The following is a 21,298-nucleotide window of genomic DNA, read 5'->3' as shown; positions in this document are numbered from 1 at the left end:
CAAGGGACAACGTCTTCTCTCCACCATTCGGTCTCCTCCAAACTCCTCGACCCTCGGACTGGGACCAACTATGGTGGTCTACCAGAGTGCTTCCCGCACGTCCTTCCTCTTCGCCTCGCCTCACCGATCTCCCACCACTCACTCAGGTTCCCACACATACAAACAGAATAACATGACTCCCATTGGCTAGTGCCCCATTATCTATAATTATAACCCAAACACTTCAGCTACAAAGAACATTACCTCATCAGTTACAGAGAAGCCATTTTATTATTAGCAGTTAACAGTTAATATTACTGAGAACCCTACATTTTCCCCCTACTGAATTTAGTCATGCTCTCATGACATCCAGGTAATTTGCCAACACTTCCTGCAAAACACAGAGCCTAATCCAAGTGCAGAAAGCAGTGACATAACTCCCCAAAGCAGTAAAGATCACATTGGGCAGCCTCTCCGGGGGGTTCCAAATCCCCTGAGACCTCTGTACCCCCTCTTCTAGATCCTCCGGCTCAGACACCTCGGGGCTGCCTGGCGAAACCTCCCACGATCTGTCACTCAAACCTCTCTGCAACTCAGAGCCCCCTGTCTCGGGTTCAGGCCTCACTTCCTCTGCTCCAGAGTTATGCTGCACTCCCTGTTGCCCTCACCTCATCTGATGCAGTGTGAGAAGGACCTGGAGTCTCTTCCTCCATCACAGGGAAGTTAGCAAACGGCAGCAGGTACCACTCATCTGAATCATCAACTTCTGAATTAGTGTCCCTTTCCGGGGCTGGGCCTGGCCCTGTCTCTTTTGTGGTGGGCTCTTCCACAGAGCCCTCGTACTAGGTGTAGACTCCAAGTCAGGCTCTAGGTCTACCTGCACCTCTTGTCCCAGGGGCAACAGGTGGTTCCGATGGAAGATCTTGATAGGCCCATTCCTGTCCTCGGGCCTCACCCGGAAAACCGATAGGTTTGGCATCTGACTCTCCACCACATAGGGCGTAGCCACCCAGCGGTCAACCAACTTGTGCTTTCCAGGTAGTCCCAAATTCCTTATGAAGACTCGGTCTCCCGGCAGGAGTTGGGAGAACTTCACTTTCTAGTCATACCTCACAGATGAGCTTACTCTCAAAATCCCGTCCCTAATCACTATGTTTCCGCTGGGGAAGGCCATAATGCACAAAGTACTTCTCCCATTACACTTCTGCTACCGTAGTCGCCCTCTGGTCCTTGGTATCTAGTATAGTGGTCCTTGAAGACGAAGACATTCGCCGTGTTGCTGGTGTCGGGTTCTATGGACAGAAAATCCATACACACTAGGCCCAGGGGTCCTGCACTCTGCAAGTGGGACCGAGGAGCAGTCTGCACAGGCCGTGTCTTCCGGCATGTGCAGTGAATGCATGACTTGCAGTACGCTTCAACCTCTAACTTCATTCGGGGCCAGTAAGACCTATCTTTGAGCAATCCATAGGTCTTTTCCACCCCGAAATGTCCAGAAACATCATGCAGTGACTTCAACGCAATCTTTCGATACTGCTCAGGCAGGAACAACTGCCAACACTGACGTTGGTCTGAGGGTGACATTACCCGGTATAGAATTTGGTTCCTCAACTTAAACGGAGGCCATTCCCTGAGCAATGGAGGCACCAGAACATGTGTTGTCTTCTCCGCCCACGCCATATCCCCCTTCCCCACCGCGGACCAGACAGTGCCAAGGCCCGAGTCATCTCGCTGAGCAGCTGCCCCTTCCCCCGGACTTAATTCCGTCATCTGCTTGGTCTTCAGAGTGGTCAGGTCACAGTAAACTGGGGGCAGAGCATCTTCAGAAGCCCCCATTGGGTCCACTGCTCGCTCCGGTCTCTCCTTTTCCTTGGCCTTCACGGTGATAGCAAACTGACACATGGCCTTTACCCCAGGGGCAGGAACGCTCTCCCACTCCTCTCCAGTTCCTCAGTCCCGTCGGGATGAAGTGTCCGCATCGACATTCCGGCTCCCTGGCCGGTACTTCAGGCTGAAATCATATATCGACAATGCCACCAACCACCGATGGCCTTTAGCATCCAGATTCTCCGAGGTCAGGATGTAAGTGAGCGGGTTGTTGTCCGTCCTCACCTCAAACTTGGCTCCGTAGAGATAATCGCTCAGCTTATCTGCCACTGCCCACTTCAACGCCAGGATCTACAACTGGTGGGTGGAATAGTTTCTCTCGGAGTGCGACAAACTCCGGCTGACAAACACTACTGGCCTCAACCTGGCACCCTGATCCTGATACAAGATGGCCCCTAATCCCTCTCGGCTGGCATCGGTGTGTTGTACATAGGGCAATCGGGGTCCGCAATAGACAGCAGCGGTGCCTGGGTCAGCAACTCCTTCAGCGACTGAAAAGCCTCCTCACATTTTGCATCTCACCTCTGTCCGAAGGGCTCCGATGGGTTGAGGTATTCTCCAACCTCCCATCCCCCTTTTCCCTTCTTCCCTAAGGGTGGGTAACCACGCAGAAGCTGGTGCAAGAGGTGACTTAATTTGGCATACCCCTTCACGAATCTCTGATAATAACCACAGAACCCCAAGAACAAGTGCAAAGTGCTCACAGTCCGGGGCCTCGGCCACGTGGTCACCGCTTCTATCTTAGCCGGGTCTGTAGCTAATCCATCCCGCGAGATTATGTGCCCAACATAGCTAACAGACATCTTGCAGAACTGGCACTTGTCCAGGGAGAGTTTTAATCCTTCAGACGGCTGAGCACCGACAGTAGCCTCGCTTCATGCTCCTCCAAGGTGGATCTAAATACTATCAAGCCATCCAAATATACCAACACTTCGAGCAATTCATATCCCCCACCGGCTTCTCCATGACCCTCTGGAAGGTGGCAGGGGCTCCCAATATGCCCTGGGGCATCCTTTGGAACTGGAAAAATCCCAAAGTGCATATAAATGTCATCTTCTCTTTGTCAGCCTCACTCATGGGGATCTGGTAATATCTACTCCTTAAGTCCAGCACACTGAACCACTTCTCCCCAGTCAGAGAGGCCAGTGTGCCTTCGATCCTCGGGACCATATGCTGGTCAGGGGCGGTGTACCAGTTCAGGGTTCCATAGTCCACACACATGCGGACCTTTCCGTTCTTCTTCCGGGCCATTACTATTGGAGATGCATAAGGGCTTCGGGATTCAGAGATGATCCCAGCTTCTTTCAACTTACGCAAGTGCTGCCGCACATCTTCCACATCTGCAGGAGCCACTCTCTAAATGTGGTGTCCTCAGTCACCCGGATGGTGTGATGAGTGCTCTTGGAGCAACCAACATCAAACTCGCCAAGGGAAAAAACATCTTTCAGCTCCAACATCTTCTCCACCAGCTTTTGGTTCCAACCCGGCGGCTCAGGAGAGTCCCCAAAGTTAAAGGCCTCTGTGGTCAGCTTTCCTCTGTTGTTCAATAGTGCCCCAGTGGGCCTCACATTACCGTCACCGGGAACAAATGCACCAGAGGCATCCCTCGGTTAAAGGTGATTTCTCTCTTTGTAGCATTCTGGACAACCACCATCATCCTGCTGGCCTGTACAACTGAGGGCCTCTGCACTTCGGGCCTCACCAGAACCCCAGCCAGAAATTGCGACTCCCCCAGTGGTCTTCTGGGGTGTCCACTAAAAGAGCCTTCCCATCAGGCACTCCGGGAAATCTAGGGGGTTCCCATCCCTCTCGCTACTTCCCCAGGTCTTAATTACCTTAGGCCTTGACTGGGTGCACCTCACAGTTCCTCGTTTAAATTCAGTATCCATATCAGGGCGGCTCCGCACTTACTCAAAAGTAGCCGGAAACACTGGGTGCCCAGCCAGGGTCCTCAAGAAGTTTTCACCCGCCCTCTCCTTACAGACCCCCATGAGCCTCCGCACCACAGGGGTGTTGGTCCCCACCAGAATTGAAGCACCGCCCACCTCAACCGAATCCGGACAAACCAGAGCTAGCATCTCCAGAACCTCAGACACTCCCACATCGGCTTCTGAAAACTCCAGTCTCACTGACACATTCCCGTCATACGCCCCAAATCTCCAGCGCACTGAATGGGATCAAAGGCAAATGCTTTAAATACTGGCTGTAAAACGAATGGTATAGTAACGTGACCAGCGACCTGGTGTTGAGTATGGCTTTAGCAGAGATTCCCTCTATCCGTAGTGACACGTCGGAGCAGGATCCCACAAATCCTTCCGAAATTGGGTCTTCTGCTTTCAAGGGTTCCTTGGAACATTGCTGGGAATGTGTTACCCCAGAGGCACCAGGCCGTTCCCTCACTGGGTCTCCTCTAGGTTTTCCGACACCTTTCCCTGCTTGGATACACGGGGACTCGCCCTCCGAGGGGCTCCCTGATGCTCACATTCCCGCCAGAAGTGGCCCTCTTCCCCACAGTTATAGTACACTGTCTGCTGCTCACACTGTCTCTGAAAGTGCCCCTCTTCCCCACAGTTATAGCACACTGTCTGCTGCTCACACTCTCTCTGAAAGTGCCCCTCTTCCCCACAGTTATAGCACACTGTCTGCTGCTCACACTCTCTCTGAAAGTGCCCCTCTTCCCCACAGTTATAGCACACTCCCTGTTGCTCACACTCTCTCTGAAAGTGCCCCTCTTCCCCACAGTTATAGCCAAACTGTCTGCTGCTCACACTCTCTCTGAAAGTGCCCCTCTTCCCCACAGTTATAGCACACTGCTGCTCACACTCTCTCTGAAAGTGCCCCTCTTCCCCACAGTTAAAGCACACTGTCTGCTGCTCACACTCTCTCTGAAAGTGCCCCTCTTCCCCACAGTTAAAGCACACTGTCTGCTGCTCACACACTCTCTGGAATTGTCCCTCTTTCCCAGAGTTATAGCAAACGCTACCGGCCACCCCTCTTCTCGCGAACCCACCCCCACTTGTAGCCCTCTGTGCTGTCTGTCCCTTGTGGGGGGGTGGAAATCCCTCCCTACAAATCCCTGAGTTCTCAGCTCACCCACCACATCCTTTATCAATTGCCAGGTGGAGCCGGCTCCGATCACTTCCCCACCAGGGACTGCTACTGAGGATTTCACCCTCCTGATGAGTCCTTCAGTGGCTTCATCGTGTTTTCATCCCCCCTCAACACTCAGGCATTGCTCACTGGCACCCCCACAGTCACCCACCATCGCTGAAATGCGGCTGTCGCCATCACATCTGTAATTTAAGCAGAGTGGTCACACAGCAGCCACAGAATTCAATCACCGAACGAGCGCCCACAAATGTAACATTTCATTGCTAGCAGTTAATATTACTAAGAACCCTGCAGAGGTTTTCCACCATCATCTTGGTAGCAGTAAATGTCTGGCTATCATCTGGAAGGCACTGAAGGAGCGGAGCATCATGATCAGCAGTTGGGAAATAGCATACCCTGATATCCTTTGCTGTCATTGTAGGCAATTTCAACCAGGCCAGCCTAACTATCACTTATTACCTGTGGAACCAGAGGAGTCAACACACTTGACCACTGTTATACCACCATCAAGCATACTTTCCATGCCATTCCATGCCCACAGTTTGGAAAGTGTGGTCACCTTGCTGTACTACATATGCCAGTGATATTAAACCTGATTCTAAAGAGATCTTTCGGCACGTTGGCAATAGGATTGAAAGAGTACTGATAAAATATACTAGGATGTCGTCAGAACCTGGGGACCTGATTTATAGGGAACACTTGAATAGGTTAAGACTTTATTTCTTAGAGCATTGAAGAATGAGGGGAAATTTGATAGAGGTAAATGAAATTATGAGGCGTATAGATTGGTGAAATGCAAGCAGAGATTTTTTCACTGAGCTTGGTGAGTCTAGAACTAAAAGTCATAAGTTAAGGTGAAGTATTTAAGGAGAACCTGAGGGGGAGCTGAGTGTGCAATGAGCTGCTAGTGAAAGTGGTGGATGAGTGTTTGAGTGCAACATTTACCAGGTGTTTGGATAAGGGAGGGGTATTCAGGACTGCGGTCCAGCTAAATGTGGTTGGGACTAGCCAGAATAACAGTTGAGCATGGAGCAGGTGGACCAAAGGTCTCTTTTAGTGCTGTATGACTCTCGTGCCCTTTTGGGCAGCTCGAACTGGTCTTTATTAAAGTAACATTGGGTCCTTGTCATTAAATGATTTCTCTTTTCAACTCCTAAACTCTGGCTTCTAATGCATCCTGTTTGTAAGCATCCAACGATCAAGTAAGGTCTATCCCAACCGATCTACACTTTCCTCAAGATTATCTAGATGATCCTCTTCCATTAACCATCTTTAAGAGCCTAGAGTAGTTTCCTTGCCGTGTACCCTACACCCTGATTTCAATTTTCACATCACCTAGATGCTATCAATGACTGGGCAACCAGACTAAACTCACACCGGTATTTTCCATTATCTTTCCCCACCTCTTTCAAAAGCCTTTTCCTACTACATGTGGGTTGGATCCTGCAAACTATACCAAATGTTGCAGAATGCTGATTTATTGTAAGATCTGATCTAGTCAAAGTGTTTGAGAAAAGTTGGTAATTACACACTGTAGTTAGTAACAAGGAGAAAACAACTTGATCTTTGAGACTCAACTCAACTCTGATAACCCTACTTCTAATGGAGACCTTTAGTGACAGTAAATCTGAGAGTCACAGTTCAAAAGGAAGGTCCACTCTATTGGTCAGAAAAATAGTTCTTAAGTAAAAAATTCCTTGTTCTGGATTCCTGGCTACAGTAAATGTAATAATATTTTCCCTCATTATGACTCATCACCACTCACAATCCCAGTCCAAAGTGAAGCCGTCATCATCAATGGAGATTCTTTTTATCCGTACATGAAGCAGTAACTTTCTGACATGTGACAAATCATAGAACCATAGAACATCACAGCACAGTACAGGCCCTTCAGCCCTCCATGTTGTGCCAACCCATATAATCCTTAAAAAAATACTAAACCCACACTACTCCATAACCCTCGATTTATCTTTCATCCATGTTCCTGTCCAAGAGGCTCTTAAATACCCCTAATGTTTTAGCCTCCACCACCATCCCTGGCAAGTCATTCCAGGCACTCACTGCGCTCTGTGTAAAAAAACTTACCCCTGATGTCTCCCCTAAACATCCCTCCCTTAATTTTGTACATACGCCCTCTGGTGTTTGCTATTGGTGCCCTGGGAAACAGGTACTGACTATCCACCCTATCTATGCCTCTCATAATCTTGTAGATCTCTGTCAAGTCCCCTCTCATTCTTCTATGCTCCAAGGAGAAAAGTCCCAGCTCTGCTAACCTTGCTTCATATGACTTGTTCTCCAAACCAGGAAACATCCTGGTAAATCTCCTCTGCACCCTCTCCATAGCTTCCACATCCTTCCTATAATGAGGTGACCAGAATTGAACACAATACTCTTTAAGTGCGGTCTCACCAGAGATTTGTAGAGTTGCAACATGACCTCTCTACTCTTGAACTCAATCCCCCTGTTAATGAAGCCTAGCATCCCATAGGCCTTCTTAACTACCCTATCAACCTGCGCAGCAACCTTGAGGGATGTATGGATTTGAACCCCAAGGTCCCTTTGTTCATCCACACTCTTAAGTAACTGACCATTAACCCTGTACTCTGTCTTCTGGTTTGTCCTTCCAAAATGCATCACTTCACACTTGTCCGGATTGAACTCCATCTGCCATTTTTCTGCCCAACTCTGCAGCCTGTCTATATCCTCTTGTAACCTTCGACAACCTGCCCCTCCATCCACAACTCCTCCAATCTTCGTGTCATCTGCAAACTTACCCATCCTTCTGCCTCTACAACCAGGTCATTTATAAAAATCACAAATAGTAGGGGTCCCAGGACAGATCCCTGCAGCACTCCACTAGTCACCGACCTCCAGGCAGAATACTTTCCTTCCACAACTACCCTCTGCTTTCTTCCTTTAAGCCAATTTTTTTATCCAAATAGCCAAGGTTCCTCTTATCCCATGCCTCATGACTTTCTGGATGAGTCTCACATGAGGGACCTTGTCAAATGCCTTGCTAAAGTCCATGTAGACCACATCCACTGCCCTACCCTCATCATCTTCTTTTGTTACCTCTTCAAAAAACTCAATCAGGCTTGTGAGGCACGATCTTCCCTTCACAAAGCCATGTTGACTATCCATGAGTAGACTATACTTCTCCAAATGTTCGTAGATCCTATCCTTAAGAATCCTTTCCAGTAGTGTGCAGACCACCGACATAAGTCTTACCGGTCTATAGTTCCCAGGTTTCTCCCTTATTCCCTTTATTAAACAACATTTGCCATTCTCCAGTCCTTCGGCACTTCCCCTGTAGCCAAAGAGGATTCAAAGATCATGGCTAATGCTCCTGTGATCTCTTCTCACAATTCCCACAGCCTGGGGTGTATCATATCCAGCCCTGGGGATTTATCATTCTAGATGTTTTTAAGAAGATCCAGCACTTCTTCTTCCATAATCTCCACATTGTCCAGCACACAGGCCTGCTCTATTTCGACCTCACCCTGATCAAGATCCTTTTCACTTGTGAATACAGAAGCAAAGTATTCATTTCGGACCTCCCCAACCTCCTGCGCCTCCAGGTACATGTTGCCCTCTTTATCCTTTAGTGGTCCCACCTTCTTTCTTGCCATCCTCCTGTTCTTCACGTACGCATAGAACGCCTTGGGGTTCTCCTTAATCCTACATGCCAAGGCCTTCTTATGCCCCTTTCGAGCTCTCCTGAGTCCTTTCTTTAGCTCCTTCCTGGCTATCCTATATTTGTCATGAGCCCCTCCTACTTCCTGCTTCTTATATCTTACATATGCTTCCTTTTTCCACATTATGAGTTACCTCACGTGTTTCGTCAGCCATGGTTCCCTTTTCCTACCATTTTCTCGTTGTCTCAGTAGGAGAAACCGATCCTGAACCCAGCTCAAGTGGTCCCTTAACTTCTCCCACATTACTTCTGCTTTTTCCTGTTTGAACATCTGTTTCCAATTTACTCTCACTAGTTCCTGCTTCATCCCTTCTAAGTTAGCAAACAAGCCTTAATTAGCTTTTTCAACACGTTAGCCTCTATTGAAGAGTATAATATCATCATTTTAAACCAATTGTAGAATTATTGCTGACTTTTGTTTTTTTGAGCAACACCTCATCTACCGTCTGGGTAGCCTCCAGCCTGGTGGTATGAACATTGAATTCTCCAATTTCCGGTAATTCCCTCCCCTTCCCCCTCCCCCTATCCAGGTCCCTCTCTGCCTCTCTCCCCTTTCAACTTTCTGCTTCTTTATCTCTACAGTTCTTTCATGCTTATCCCTTCCCCCCTTTATCTTTCCTCTGACTGGTTTTCCACCTGGCACCTCTAGGCCCTACCCCCTCCCCTATCTCTATTACTGGACTTTGGCCCTCTCTTCCCACCCTTTTCTGATGAAGGGTCTCGGCCCAAAACGTTGGCTACTCGGGGATGCTGCCTGACCTGCTGAGTTCTTCCAGCGTTGTGTACTATTCTTTGATCCACAGCATCTGCAGTTGTATTTTTGTGTATTTGATAGCCCTATTTCAGTGGAGTAGAAGCTGTCCTTGAGCCTGTTTGTTTGTGATTTTAGGCTTTTGTATCTTGTGCTGAAAGGCACAGAGAAAGTGTGGCGTCCCTGATTATATCAGCTCCATGACTGAGGCAGTGATAAGTGTAAACCGAATTCATGGAGGCGAAGCTGCTTTCAGTGACGTGCTGAGCTATGCTCTTAACTCTGCAGTTCACAAGCAATGATGCATCTAGATAGGATGGTTTCTGTGATGAATTAATAAAAATTGCTGAGAGTCAAAAGAGACATGCCAAATTTCATTAGTTTCCTGAGGAAGTGGAGGTGCTGGTCAGCTTTCTTAGCCATGCCGTCAGTGTGATTGGAACAAGACAGACTATTGGTTATGGAGCTCTCAACCCTCTTGCTCACAGCAGCCTTGATGTAAACGGGAATGTTGCCTAAAACTGGACTTAATTAAACTTATTTTATGGTCTGGAACCAAAATTGAAATGTGCCAAATTTTTGAAGCAATCTATCTCTGCAGTATGTCTGCAGTGTACAACCCTGAGGTTCATCTTCTCACAGACAGCCACAAAACAGAAAACCATGGGACCTGTTCAAAGAAAAACATCAAACCCCACACTCCCAGAAAAATTACACGTTCAAATGGCAAAAATGTGCGAAAACACCTATAAGACATCAAACTACAAGTCTTTGAAATAGTCTGGGAACATTCAGTTTTGTTCAGTTCAATTTGTGCTGTGTTTTTTCACTGCAGTCTGCCATGATCAAAATTACATAAAATAGCAATAGGAAAGGAGTAACCAGAAATACATTGTAATGTGAACTATAGATCCACAAACCACATTGATTAAACCTTGCTCAAGACCCAAGACTCCAGCACCATCCTCTGGCAGCCTGCAGTGAGAGTGAGAGAGAGAGACTGGTTGAAGACACGCACCTTCCTCCAGGAGCAGCGAGCAAGAGGGAGAGAGAGACAACATAGATTGTCTGTGCTGAACACTTGCTCACTTCCCACTCTCATCCTCATCGATTTCAATCTTTCTCAATGCTTTAGCTGGTGAGATCGGCGAGAAATGAAGTCAATCTTGGGCTTAGCCCAGGGGTGGGCAAACTTTTTGACTTGTGGGCCACAAAGGGTTCTAAAATTTGACAGGGGGGCCGGACCAGGAGCAGATGGACGGAGTGTTTTGGTAATACACCTCATAAGAGAAAATAAAATATCATTGGATATGTAGAAAACATGTGCTTTAATTTCAATTGAAAATGAACAAATGCATTACAACAAAATATCTGTCTTTGAAGTCCCATGGTATTTAGCTATTTATTGAAATGACTTTTAAAACACTGAAAATTAAGTGAATAAAATACAGCTTTTTTTTAATAGTAACAGTTATTATTTTAAAGCACTGAAAATTCTGTTATCAAGATATTATCATCATCACTCTCCTCCTGACTGTCTTTATTTCAAAAACGGTAGGAGATGCAGGTCTACTTGTCCTGCTCCTTCTTATTCAATTGTCCCCTGTGCCAAAACTCAACAACGACCAGCACAATGACAGAACAGTGACAGCGCGTTATTTGATCTGGAGCGCATTTTTTATTTTGAGAACGTACGTGCACCTGCGCACTACTCATGTCCATCACTTAACAGAAATGACATGTAACATGTAAGTCTTATTGAGAAAAATATTTTCAAATGCATTTTTTACATAACACAACGAAGAAACTTATTTTTAATTTCAGTGGGAACAGTGTTGTTGGTCTCCCTTTTTAGCCAGCGCATCAAAGTCTGGATTTAGTTTTGTTGTGGCGATTCTCAGGATGGATCTGAGGTGTTGGTCAGTTAACTTGGATCTGTGGCTGGCTTTGTTGATGTTCATGACGCTGAACGCCTGTTCACACAAATAGGTCGAGCCGAACAACGCCAGCATCTTCTGTGCCGTCCTCCGGAGGTTTGGAAACACCTCTTTACCAAGTGAAGCATAAAAGTCATTCAGTTTAAGAGAGTTGAACTTCTCGTTTAAGACAGGGTCAGACTGAAGATCGATCAGTTCCAGCTGTAGCTCCTCTGGTGCTGTTTCAGGATCTTGTGACGGGACAGGCCACCAACTGAAGTGACTTGTCAATTTTTTCAAAATCAGAAAAGCGACGGCAGAATTTTCTGTGCAGCGCATCCAGTGACTCGCTGTATTTTTTCACATTTGCGCCGGCCTCTTCCAGCGTGGCTAGTGTAGGAAAATGAGTGAATAACTTATTCGAAATTTGCCTGGAGAAAAAAGCCAGCTTGGATTTAAAGGCTTTCACGTTTGTGTACATGTCATGCACAAACTGATCCTTCCCCTGTAGCTTCACGTTCAGTTCATTCATGTGTGAATATATATCCACAGCAAACGCAAAGTCACAAAGCCAGCTCTTGTTGTTCAGCTCAGGAAATTCGCCGGCCTTCCTCAGTAACTCCAAAAATGCTCCAATCTCCTCTTTGAGCTCCCATACTCGTTGAAACACTTTGCCCAAACTTAACCAGCGGACACGGGAGTGATAAAGTAGGTCCTGGTGATCCGCATCAGTTTCCTCCAGGAACGTGATGAACTGACGGTGCTGAAGTCCCCTTGCACGTATAAAGTTGACAAGTTTTACGACAGGATTCACAACATGATTCAGCCGTGATACCGATTTACATAGAGATTCCTGGTGGATGATGCAGTGAAGGAAAATAACATCCTGGTCAGGATTTTCATCTTTCACTTTATTCTGTATTCTCCTCAGCAGGCCGACATTTTTCCCCGTCAAATTAGGAGATCCATCTGTGGTGACGTTGATAAGTTTACTCCAAGGGAGCTTCATATTTTCGATGACAGCAGACACCCGGTCATACAAGTCCTCTCCCCGTGTTTTTCCTTTCAGAGACTCCATTGTCAAAAACTCCTCCGTTATTTCAAAAGTATTGTTAATTCCTTGGATAAAAATGAGGAGCTGAGCAGTGTCTTTTACATCGTTGCTTTCATCCAGTGCTAATGAATATAATGTGAACGACTCTGCCTTTTTATTTAAGTCGCTGGTTATATCTTCATCTATCAGTTCCACACGGCGAGTCACTGTCCTGCGTGATAAACTGATTTTTTCAAATTTGTCTTTGCTCTCCGGACACAATACACCTGCTCTCTCCACCATACATTCTTTTAAAAACTCGCCTTCAGACAGAGGCTTGCTGGCCTTTGCTAATTTGAATGACAGCATAAAACTCGCCTTGGTACTTGACTCATGAATGGCAGTTTGACGGTGAAAAAAATTTTGTTGAGCCTGTAAATTAGCTGCCAACCTCTGAGCATTAGCTTCCCGTTCTTACGTTGACTGGTCGCTAGCATAGTTGGCATGTTTTGTGGCAAAGTGACGGCTGATATTATATTCTTTAAAAACCACCACAGTCTCTTGGCATATCAGGCATACAGCAGTTGATCGGTGTTCGGTAAAAAGATATTTAGTTGTCCACTCCTTATTAAACACCCGACATTCTCTATCCACTTTTCTTTTCTTAGCTCCACTCATCTTTACAGAAGGGGTGAGAGGTTGTAGCGGTGTGCTACATGCAGCGCTAAAATTACGACACGGAGTCGGTAACTGCAGTCGAAGGAAAAAACTTTATTCGAAATCCCCAGCCTCACTTTTAAGCCTCCCTCAACCTGCCCCCTGTGGCGCAGAGGCTCCAAAGCTCTCTGCTCGCAAATCCCCGCAGGCTATCTCCCTTAGCCGGAATGCCGGCTAATTGTGAGCCGGTTCGGATGTGCCAGGAAATGGGTCGCCACAAGGTCACAGAGTAAAGCGCAAATGTGGAGTAATACGCTGCACCTCAACAAAGGTCAATGTATATAGAGTGTGTCATCTATTGGGAAAACGCCAGAATTGCGGGGAAAAAACGTTAACAAGGTTTATTAATATAATTTCATCAAGTTCTGCGGGCCGGATTAAAAAGCTTAACGGGCCGCAGTTTGCCCATGCCTGGCTTAGCCCCATCGCCTTGCTTCATGGCCTCCAGCTGTGCAGTTCGCTTGAAAGCTCACCGAACCTCCTCAGAGGCAGCAAAGTCGCACCATCAAAGTGTAAATCATGGGTTGCACAGTCATATTTGAAAGAAGATGAAGAAGGAGTTTCATGAACTGTCTAAAGGACGTCGCCTTTAGTCATGCTGCTCACTGGCATCTTCAGAATTAACCTGCATGTGACTCTAGTTCCATAGTTCACCTTATAGTCATGCAGTCCACTCATTTATACAGATAATTGCTAATAGAATAAAGACCCAAAGCTCTTCTCTGAACAACAGGGATGAACAGTAAGTACACATTTTACATCTCTAAACCCAAGAACAATGTAAGCAGAACGCATCACCACAAAGACCAGTTGAGGTGAATAACATTTAAGGTAGAGACAGGGAAGCATTGGAGAGAGAAAGAAGCAGAAATATATGCAGTAAAGGTAAGATGACGGATGTAATGGATGCCTGAGCTGGATGTTTGTATGAGAAGTAGGAAAGGTGTAATAAATTGTTGGATTATATAACAGACTCCCCGATAGACCCCAGGACATTGAGGAATAGATACACAGGCAAATTTGAGAACAGTGTAAAAACAAAAGGGTTGCTGTCATAGGTGACTTCAACTTCCTTAATATAGAGACATATCTCCTTCTAGTGCACATGGTTTAGATGGGACAGAATTTGTTAGGTCCGTCCAGGTGGGTGTTTTAAATCAGTATATAGATTGTCCAACAGAGGAGGGACCAAAGTGAACATGGTATTGGGTAATGAGCTTGCCCAGATGATTGTGAGAACAGTGGCCACAACTCAGAAAGGTTTGAAATTGCTATGTATTTAGTATTCTCCCGCAAGTATAGATCAGGGTAAGTTACAAGATTTTTAGGCTGCAACTAGAGAGAGTTAATTGGGAGCAGTTGTTTTTGGGCAAGTCACATCTGATGTGCGGAGGATCTGTAAAGACTAACTGCAACTGCGTGAAGGTCAGGTACTGTATATTCTAGTCAGAAGGAAGGACAAGGATGACAAGGTAAAAGAACCTTGTATGTCAAGAGAGTTGATGAATTTAGTCAAGAAGAAAGGCCTGACTTACTGAAAGGCTCACTGAAAGTGTCTACATAGGTTGATAGGATGGTTAAGAAGGGAAATATGGCATGTGTGCCTTTATTAGTCGAGGCATTGAGTTTGAGAGTCGGAAAGTGTGTGTGTGTGAAACTCTGGTTAGACCACATCTGAGATATTGTATTTGATTCTGGTCACCCCATTATATGAAGGTTAGGAAGCAAGAATCAAACAAAGCCTTGACTTTTATGAAGATGCCAGAAAGAAACTCATGAAGAGACTTAGGAAAACCTCGAGGCACCATGGAAAGTTCTTAGTAAGATAGATTAAAGAGAATCCCAGGCATTCTCGACATACACCAAGGACAAGAGAATTTCTAGAGAGCAGGTAGGACTACTCAGGGATATAGTATGCAATATGTGCTTTGAGGAGGAGGATATGGGTAAGGTACTGTATATGGTTATTTATCAAGAAGAACGACATGTAGGAAAGTGAAATCAGTGTGAAGGGTGCTAATATGCTGAGGCATTTTAAAATGGTGTCAGGTCTCTTAAAGAAAGTAAAATGAAAGCATCACCGGTGTCATGGTCCTGATCAGTTCCCCTTTAAGTTTAGTTAGGTTGCGTTATGATCTGGACCATTGACTCCTTGTTCCCTTCTAATTCCGTTTCACGTGTCCCTTGAGCTTGGCCACTAAGGTAATCTACTCTCGACCCGAACCGGCAGTTTATAAGCCCCTGGCTTTAGCCGTTTGGGGCGTGAGTGTTAAGAAGCCTTAGCAAGTTGCCGTCACTACCACAAGCCAGAGTTATCCAGCCCGCATTGGAGTGCCAGCAATTCACCTTCCTTCGCCAGAGTGGGTCCGGGCAAGGTCAAACTGCCAGGGGTGAGTTGAAGGCGGAGTCCTGGCTCGACGTTCATTCACAGTGTCCATGTATATCTCTCTCGAAGAGTCCCGGCTCGGTGCCTGAGTTGAAGGCGGAGACCTGGCTCGACATTCCTGTCCTGTGTTTGAGTGTCCACGTTTCTGGCTGCGGCGATCCATGGTGTCCACGTTCTGGCTGCCGCAATCCTGGTGTCCACATTCTGGTTGCGGCAATTCAAGGTCCTAATCTTTAGGTCTAAGGTCCATGGTGATCCAAGTTCCCAATGTCCAAGTCCAAGGTCTGTGACAATCCAAGTTCCCAGCCTCCAGGTCCAAGGTCCCTGGCAGTCCCAGTCCCCTGGCAGTCCCAGTCCCCTGAGTCCCATTCATGGCTGCGATGATCCAAGTTCCCAATATCCAAGTCCAAGGTCTGCGGCGGTCCATGTTCCCAGTTCCCAAATGCAAGGTCCACGGTGATCAATGTCCCTAGTCTCCCAGTCCGAGGTTCGTGTTCCTCTTTGTCCTCCTTGATTTCCCGGTTCTCTGCGTAGTGAGTAATAAACACTATTTTATTGAACCTAAGAAAGAAGTGTTTGTGTCCTGCCTGTGGACCCTTGCCCCTCCATGTGACAGCCGGAGCTGGATGCGATACCCTCCAGTTTATTGAGAGAGGCAAGAGATGAGATTTTTGGGGTCTTGATCAATGTCTTTATTTTTCTATAGCCATAGGTGAGGTCCCAAAGGATTGGTGAGTAGTTAATGTTTTTCTATTATTCATGAAGAGAAATATGGATAATTCTGGAAGTTACAGACCAGCAAGTCTCACGTCAGAGGTACAGAATTTACTGGAGAGGACTCTTAGGGATGGGATTATGAGCAATTGAAAAATTATGGCCTAATTAAGGATAGTCAGCATGGCTTTATGTTGGGAAAGTCGTGTCTTACTAACTTGGTTGACTTTTTTGAGGAGATGATTAAGGGAAGACTCCTCACAATGTTGATGTATAGTGGGTTCTTGGGGTCCAAGTTTGTGGCTCACTGAAAGTGTCTACATGGGTTGATCGGATGGTTAAGAAGGGAAATATAGCATGTGTGCCTTTATTAGTCGAGGCATTGAGTTTGAGAGTCGGAAAGTGTGTGATAGCTTATTGAAACTCCGGTTAGGCCACATCTGAGATATTGCATTTGATTCTGGTCACCCCATTTTAGGAAGGATATGGAACCTTTGGGAGGGGTGCCATAGAGGCTTACCAGGATGCTGGCTGGATTATAGAAGATTTGCTGTAAAGAGTGGTTGGACAAACTTTGAGTTGTTTTGTGTGGAGTGGTGGAGGCTGGGGGAGATCTGGTAGAAATTTATAAGATTATGAGAGGGATAGATTGAGTATACATCCAGTATCTGTCTCCTAATAAAAAAAAGAGTTGAAATATATATTAACAGTGGGCATATATTTAAGGTGAAGGAGGGTTAAGTTCGAAGGAGATGTGTGGGGCAAGTGTTTACACAGAGGGTGGATGCCTGGGATGTACTATGTGGGGCTGATAGTGGAGATAAATATGACAGAAGCAGATGAATATGTTGCTTTCAGGGAACTAAGGACTGACACCCCTAGATACCTCTGTACAGCAATACTCCTCAAGATCCTGCCATTAAAAATACTGTCCTAAGTTACTTGACCTGTTTTTGCATCTTTAATTCTGTAATTGTAAGTAAAAGTAATTTTTAGTGCCTTTACTAATAATAACTTAGTGCTGACCATTCATTTACCAGACAGCAGTATTAATGCAATACTTTTCTTTTGAACTAGCAAGTCCACTTAACCTGCACAGGTGAGGGTCCAGTAGTCCAAGTCACTTGCACAGAGATTGACTGGGGGAAGATCAATGTCCTGTCTGATGTCCCCAAGACCTTCGGCCTGTCTAATGAATCCCTCGTCCCAGCCAACATCACAGCCAAAATGGTAAGTAATTTACAGTAATTAAAAAGAGAAAATGCTCCATAAAGTTACTAATTGCTTTACATGTGAGATTTCATGTACATCTGTCATTCCTGCAGCTTATTTTAGAAAGTGATGTTTAGTTACAAACTGTACACTTTGTGGTTTTCAACATATTCTCATTAAGACAATCTCAGTTGTCATCAAAACAACAACTGGATTTTAACGACTGCAGTGGATTAACCTTCTTGACCTTCTGCTATTTACTGTACTCTTTTACTGTACTGTACAAAGAATTTATAATGCCTGTCACATCTGTTGTTTCTATTTCACAGGAATGCTAATTTAGGGTGGTTCAGGACAGTTAAACAAAAGATAGTTTTAAACTAAAGACAATGTTAAAGTTGGATAAGCTGATACACCAGAACAGATACAAATCTTTCACCAAGCACTGTGGTGGGAGATGAATAACCAGGACCTTTGTTATGATTTTATGCAAATAAAAGCAGAATGTGTTCTGATGAAGAGTCCCCCGTCCCCCCCCATCGTGCAGAACATACCCTCTTCCCATTGCTCTCACCAGAGGAAGGACAGCATCCAGAAGACAAATGCTGAACATTTTAGAAACAGTTTCTTCCCTTCTGCCATCAGAGTTCTGAAGAGCTCTTGAACCCATGAAGACTACCTCAACATTTTTACTCTTTTTGCACTATTTATTTAATTTTTATATACGTATTTATTATAATTTATAGTTTTTAAAGTACTGTATTGCACTGTACTGCTACAGCAAAGCAACAGATGTTACAACATGTCAATGATATTAAGCCTGATTATGATATATTTTACAGCAAATACTGTGCAATTTAGAAATAAAGCTAGATAAAGTGGTGAAGAAGATAGATGGTATTTTTGCCTTCATAGATTGACTATAGAATATAGAGGTTGGGTTATTATGTGGCAAATTTACAAAACAGTAGCAAGAGCACACTTGGTGTCTTGTATTTCTGGTTGTCAGACTGTCAGAAGGTTGTACTGGAGAGAGCATGTGGGAGATTCACCATGATGTTGCTTCAAATGGAGGCCTTTTGTGATGGGGAGCGATTGATTCAGCTGGGTTTGCTTTCCTTGGATGAAGGAGGTTGAAGGTGTGACTTCATTTTAAAGGGGGAGGATGAACACTGCAAGTTAGGTACATATTGGTAGCAATGACACAGATAAAAAAAGGGATGATGTCCTGAAGAAAGAATATAGGGAGTTAGGGAGCAAGCTGAAAAGCAGGACCTCAAAGGGTCCTGGCTCTGGATTGCTGCCTGTGCCTTGTCTCAGTGATGGTAAGAATAGGACGAGTCGGCAGATGATTATCTGGCAGAGGAAGTGGTTCAGATTTCTGGATCATTGAGATCTCTGCTGGGCAAAGTATGACCTGTACAAAAAATATTGGGTTACACATGAACTCAAAGGGTCTAGTATCCCTACAGACAGGTTGTTAGAGCTGTTGGGGAGGTTTTAAGTAAATCAGATTGGGGATGGGAACCAATGTGATAGGGCTGAGGTATACAAGTAGGTGCAATGTGTAGTGAGACTGTGAGGAAGAACAGGGCAGAATTACAATCAGTGAGATGAGTTGATGTGTAACATGAGTGCAACATTGAAAAAGATGAGGAGTACAGGACTGAAGATGTTAATATTTGAATATACAAAAAAAGTAAATGATCTTGTAGTGATATGAACATGAGAAAAGCAGATGCTGGAAACAACAGATGCAAACTGCTGGAGGAACTCAGCAGGCCAGGCAACATCTATGGAAAAGAGTAAACAGCTGACCTGTTATCTGAACTGGAAAGGAAGAGGAGATGTCACAGTAAGAAGGTGGGGGAGGAGAGGAAGAACTACAAGGTGGTAGGTGATAAGTGAGATGGGAGAGCAGGAGGGGTGAAATAAAGAGCTGGGCAGTTGATTGGCGAAAGAAGGAAAGGGCTGGAGAAGGGGGAACCTGATGGGAGAGGACAGAAGACCATGGAAGAAAAGGGAGGAGCACCAGAGGAAGTTGATGGGCAGGTAATGAGTTAAGGTGAGAGGGGGAAACAGGAATGGGGAGTAGTGAAGGTGGGGAGGGGCAATTACTGGAAGTCTGAGAAATCGATGTTCATGCCTTCAGGTTGGAGGGTTCCCAGACAGAATGTCAGGTGTTGCTCCTCCACCCTGAGAGTGGCCTCATCGCGGCAATAGAGAGAGCTATGGACTGCCATGTAGGAATGGGAATGGTTGGGCGACGGGAGATGGAGCAAAGGTGCTTGGTGAAGTGGTCTCCCGATCTACACTGGATCTCACTGATATGCAGGAGGCCACACAGGGTGCACCAGATACAGTAGATGACACCAACGGACTTGTAGGTGAAGTGTTGCCTCACCTGGAAGGACTGTTGGGGCCCCGAATGATTGTGAGGGAGGAGGTGTAAGGGCAGTTGTGGCACTTGATCCACTTGCTATGATAAGTACCGGGAGGGAGATCAGTGGGGAGTGATGAGTGAACAAGGGAGTTGCATAGGGAGCAATCCCTGTGGAAAGTGGGAAGTGGGGGGAGAGAAAGATGTGCTTAGTGATGGGATCCCATTGGAGATGGTGGAAATTACGGAGAGTTGTGTGCTGGACACAGAGGTGCAATGGTAGATGAGAACAAGAGGAACCCTACCCCTGGTGTGATGGAGTGAGGGCAAATGTGAGCAAAATGGCTTAGATGTGGGTGAGGGCAGTATTGTTGGTGGAGGAGGGGACACACCAGTCTTTGAAAAAGGAGGACATCACAGTAGTTCTGGAATGAAAAGCCTTATCCTGAGAGCAGATGCGGTATAGATGGTGGAACTGAGAGAAAGGATGGCATTTTTACAAGTGACAGCATGGGAAGAGGTATAGTCCAGATAGCTGTGAAAGCCAGTGAGACAGAGGAATTGAGAAAAGGGAGGGAGGTGTTGGAAATGGACCAAGTAAAATTGATGGCAGGGTGGAAGTTAGAGGCAAAGTTAATGAAATCATCAATCTCAGTATGGGTGCAGGAAGCAGCACCAATGCTGTCAAATCTTGTGACGTAGTTAGAGATTAGCAGGTATGATATTGTGGGTATCACTAAGTCGCGGCTGAAAGAAGATCAAAAGGTTGAAAGATGTAGAATCCTTATGAGTAAAGAAACTGCAAAGGTAAAAAGATCCTGATGGGGGTTATACACAGGCCTCCAAACAGTAGCTGGCATGTGGGGTCCAAATTACAACAGGAGGTCAAAAAGGCATGTAAAAAAGACAATGTTATGATCGTTATGGAGGAGTTAAATATGCGGGTAGAGTAGGAAAATCAGGTTGGTGCAGGATCCCAAGAGAGCAAGTGTGTAGAATGCTTACGAGATAATGGTTTTTAGAATAGCTTCTGGATGGAGCCACTAGGGAAAAGGCTGTCCCACTTCACCTTCATAATCCCTCGAGGCACACTCTAAAGAAGGATATTTTAAAGGGAAGATGATCGGCCTTGCTTGACAAGGGAAGTCAAAGACAGCATAACAGCAAGAGAGAAACCATAAAATATAGCAACAATTAGGGGAAGTTAGGAAGCTTTTAAAACTATCAGAAGTCAACAGAAAGCAATAATGAGAGAAAAGATGAAATATGAAGGTACGTTAGCCAATAATATAAAAGAGGATACCAAAGGTTTTCAGATATATGAGGAGTAAAAGAAAAGTGAGGGTGGATATTAGACTATTGGAAAATGATGCTGGAAATGTTGTAATGGGGACAAAGAAATGGCTGATGAACTTACCAAGTACTTTGCAGCAGTCTTCAATGTTCATACTGCTAGAAGTTCACGAGTCCCAGAGGACAGAAGTGAGGGTAGTTGCTATTACTAGGGAGAAGATACTT

General features: G+C 45.6%; 1 protein-coding gene across 4 annotated transcripts in view; it reads left to right on the top strand.

The window, feature by feature from the left end:
- Positions 1 to 21,298, top strand: part of hydin (HYDIN axonemal central pair apparatus protein) — a 1,146,554-nt gene that overhangs the window by 460,790 nt on the left and 664,466 nt on the right. For all 4 annotated transcript variants that reach the window (XM_059992477.1, XM_059992476.1, XM_059992474.1 and 1 more), the window contains one exon: positions 17,266 to 17,418. In XM_059992477.1, the coding sequence (XP_059848460.1) occupies positions 17,266 to 17,418 (153 nt within the window). The remainder of the gene's footprint in view (positions 1 to 17,265; positions 17,419 to 21,298) is intronic.

Source organism: Hypanus sabinus, chromosome 17 (assembly GCF_030144855.1).
Source record: "Hypanus sabinus isolate sHypSab1 chromosome 17, sHypSab1.hap1, whole genome shotgun sequence".
Taxonomy (NCBI): domain Eukaryota; kingdom Metazoa; phylum Chordata; class Chondrichthyes; order Myliobatiformes; family Dasyatidae; genus Hypanus; species Hypanus sabinus.
The sequence above is the reverse complement of the archived record's forward strand: the minus strand, read 5'-3'. Positions and strand labels throughout refer to the sequence as shown.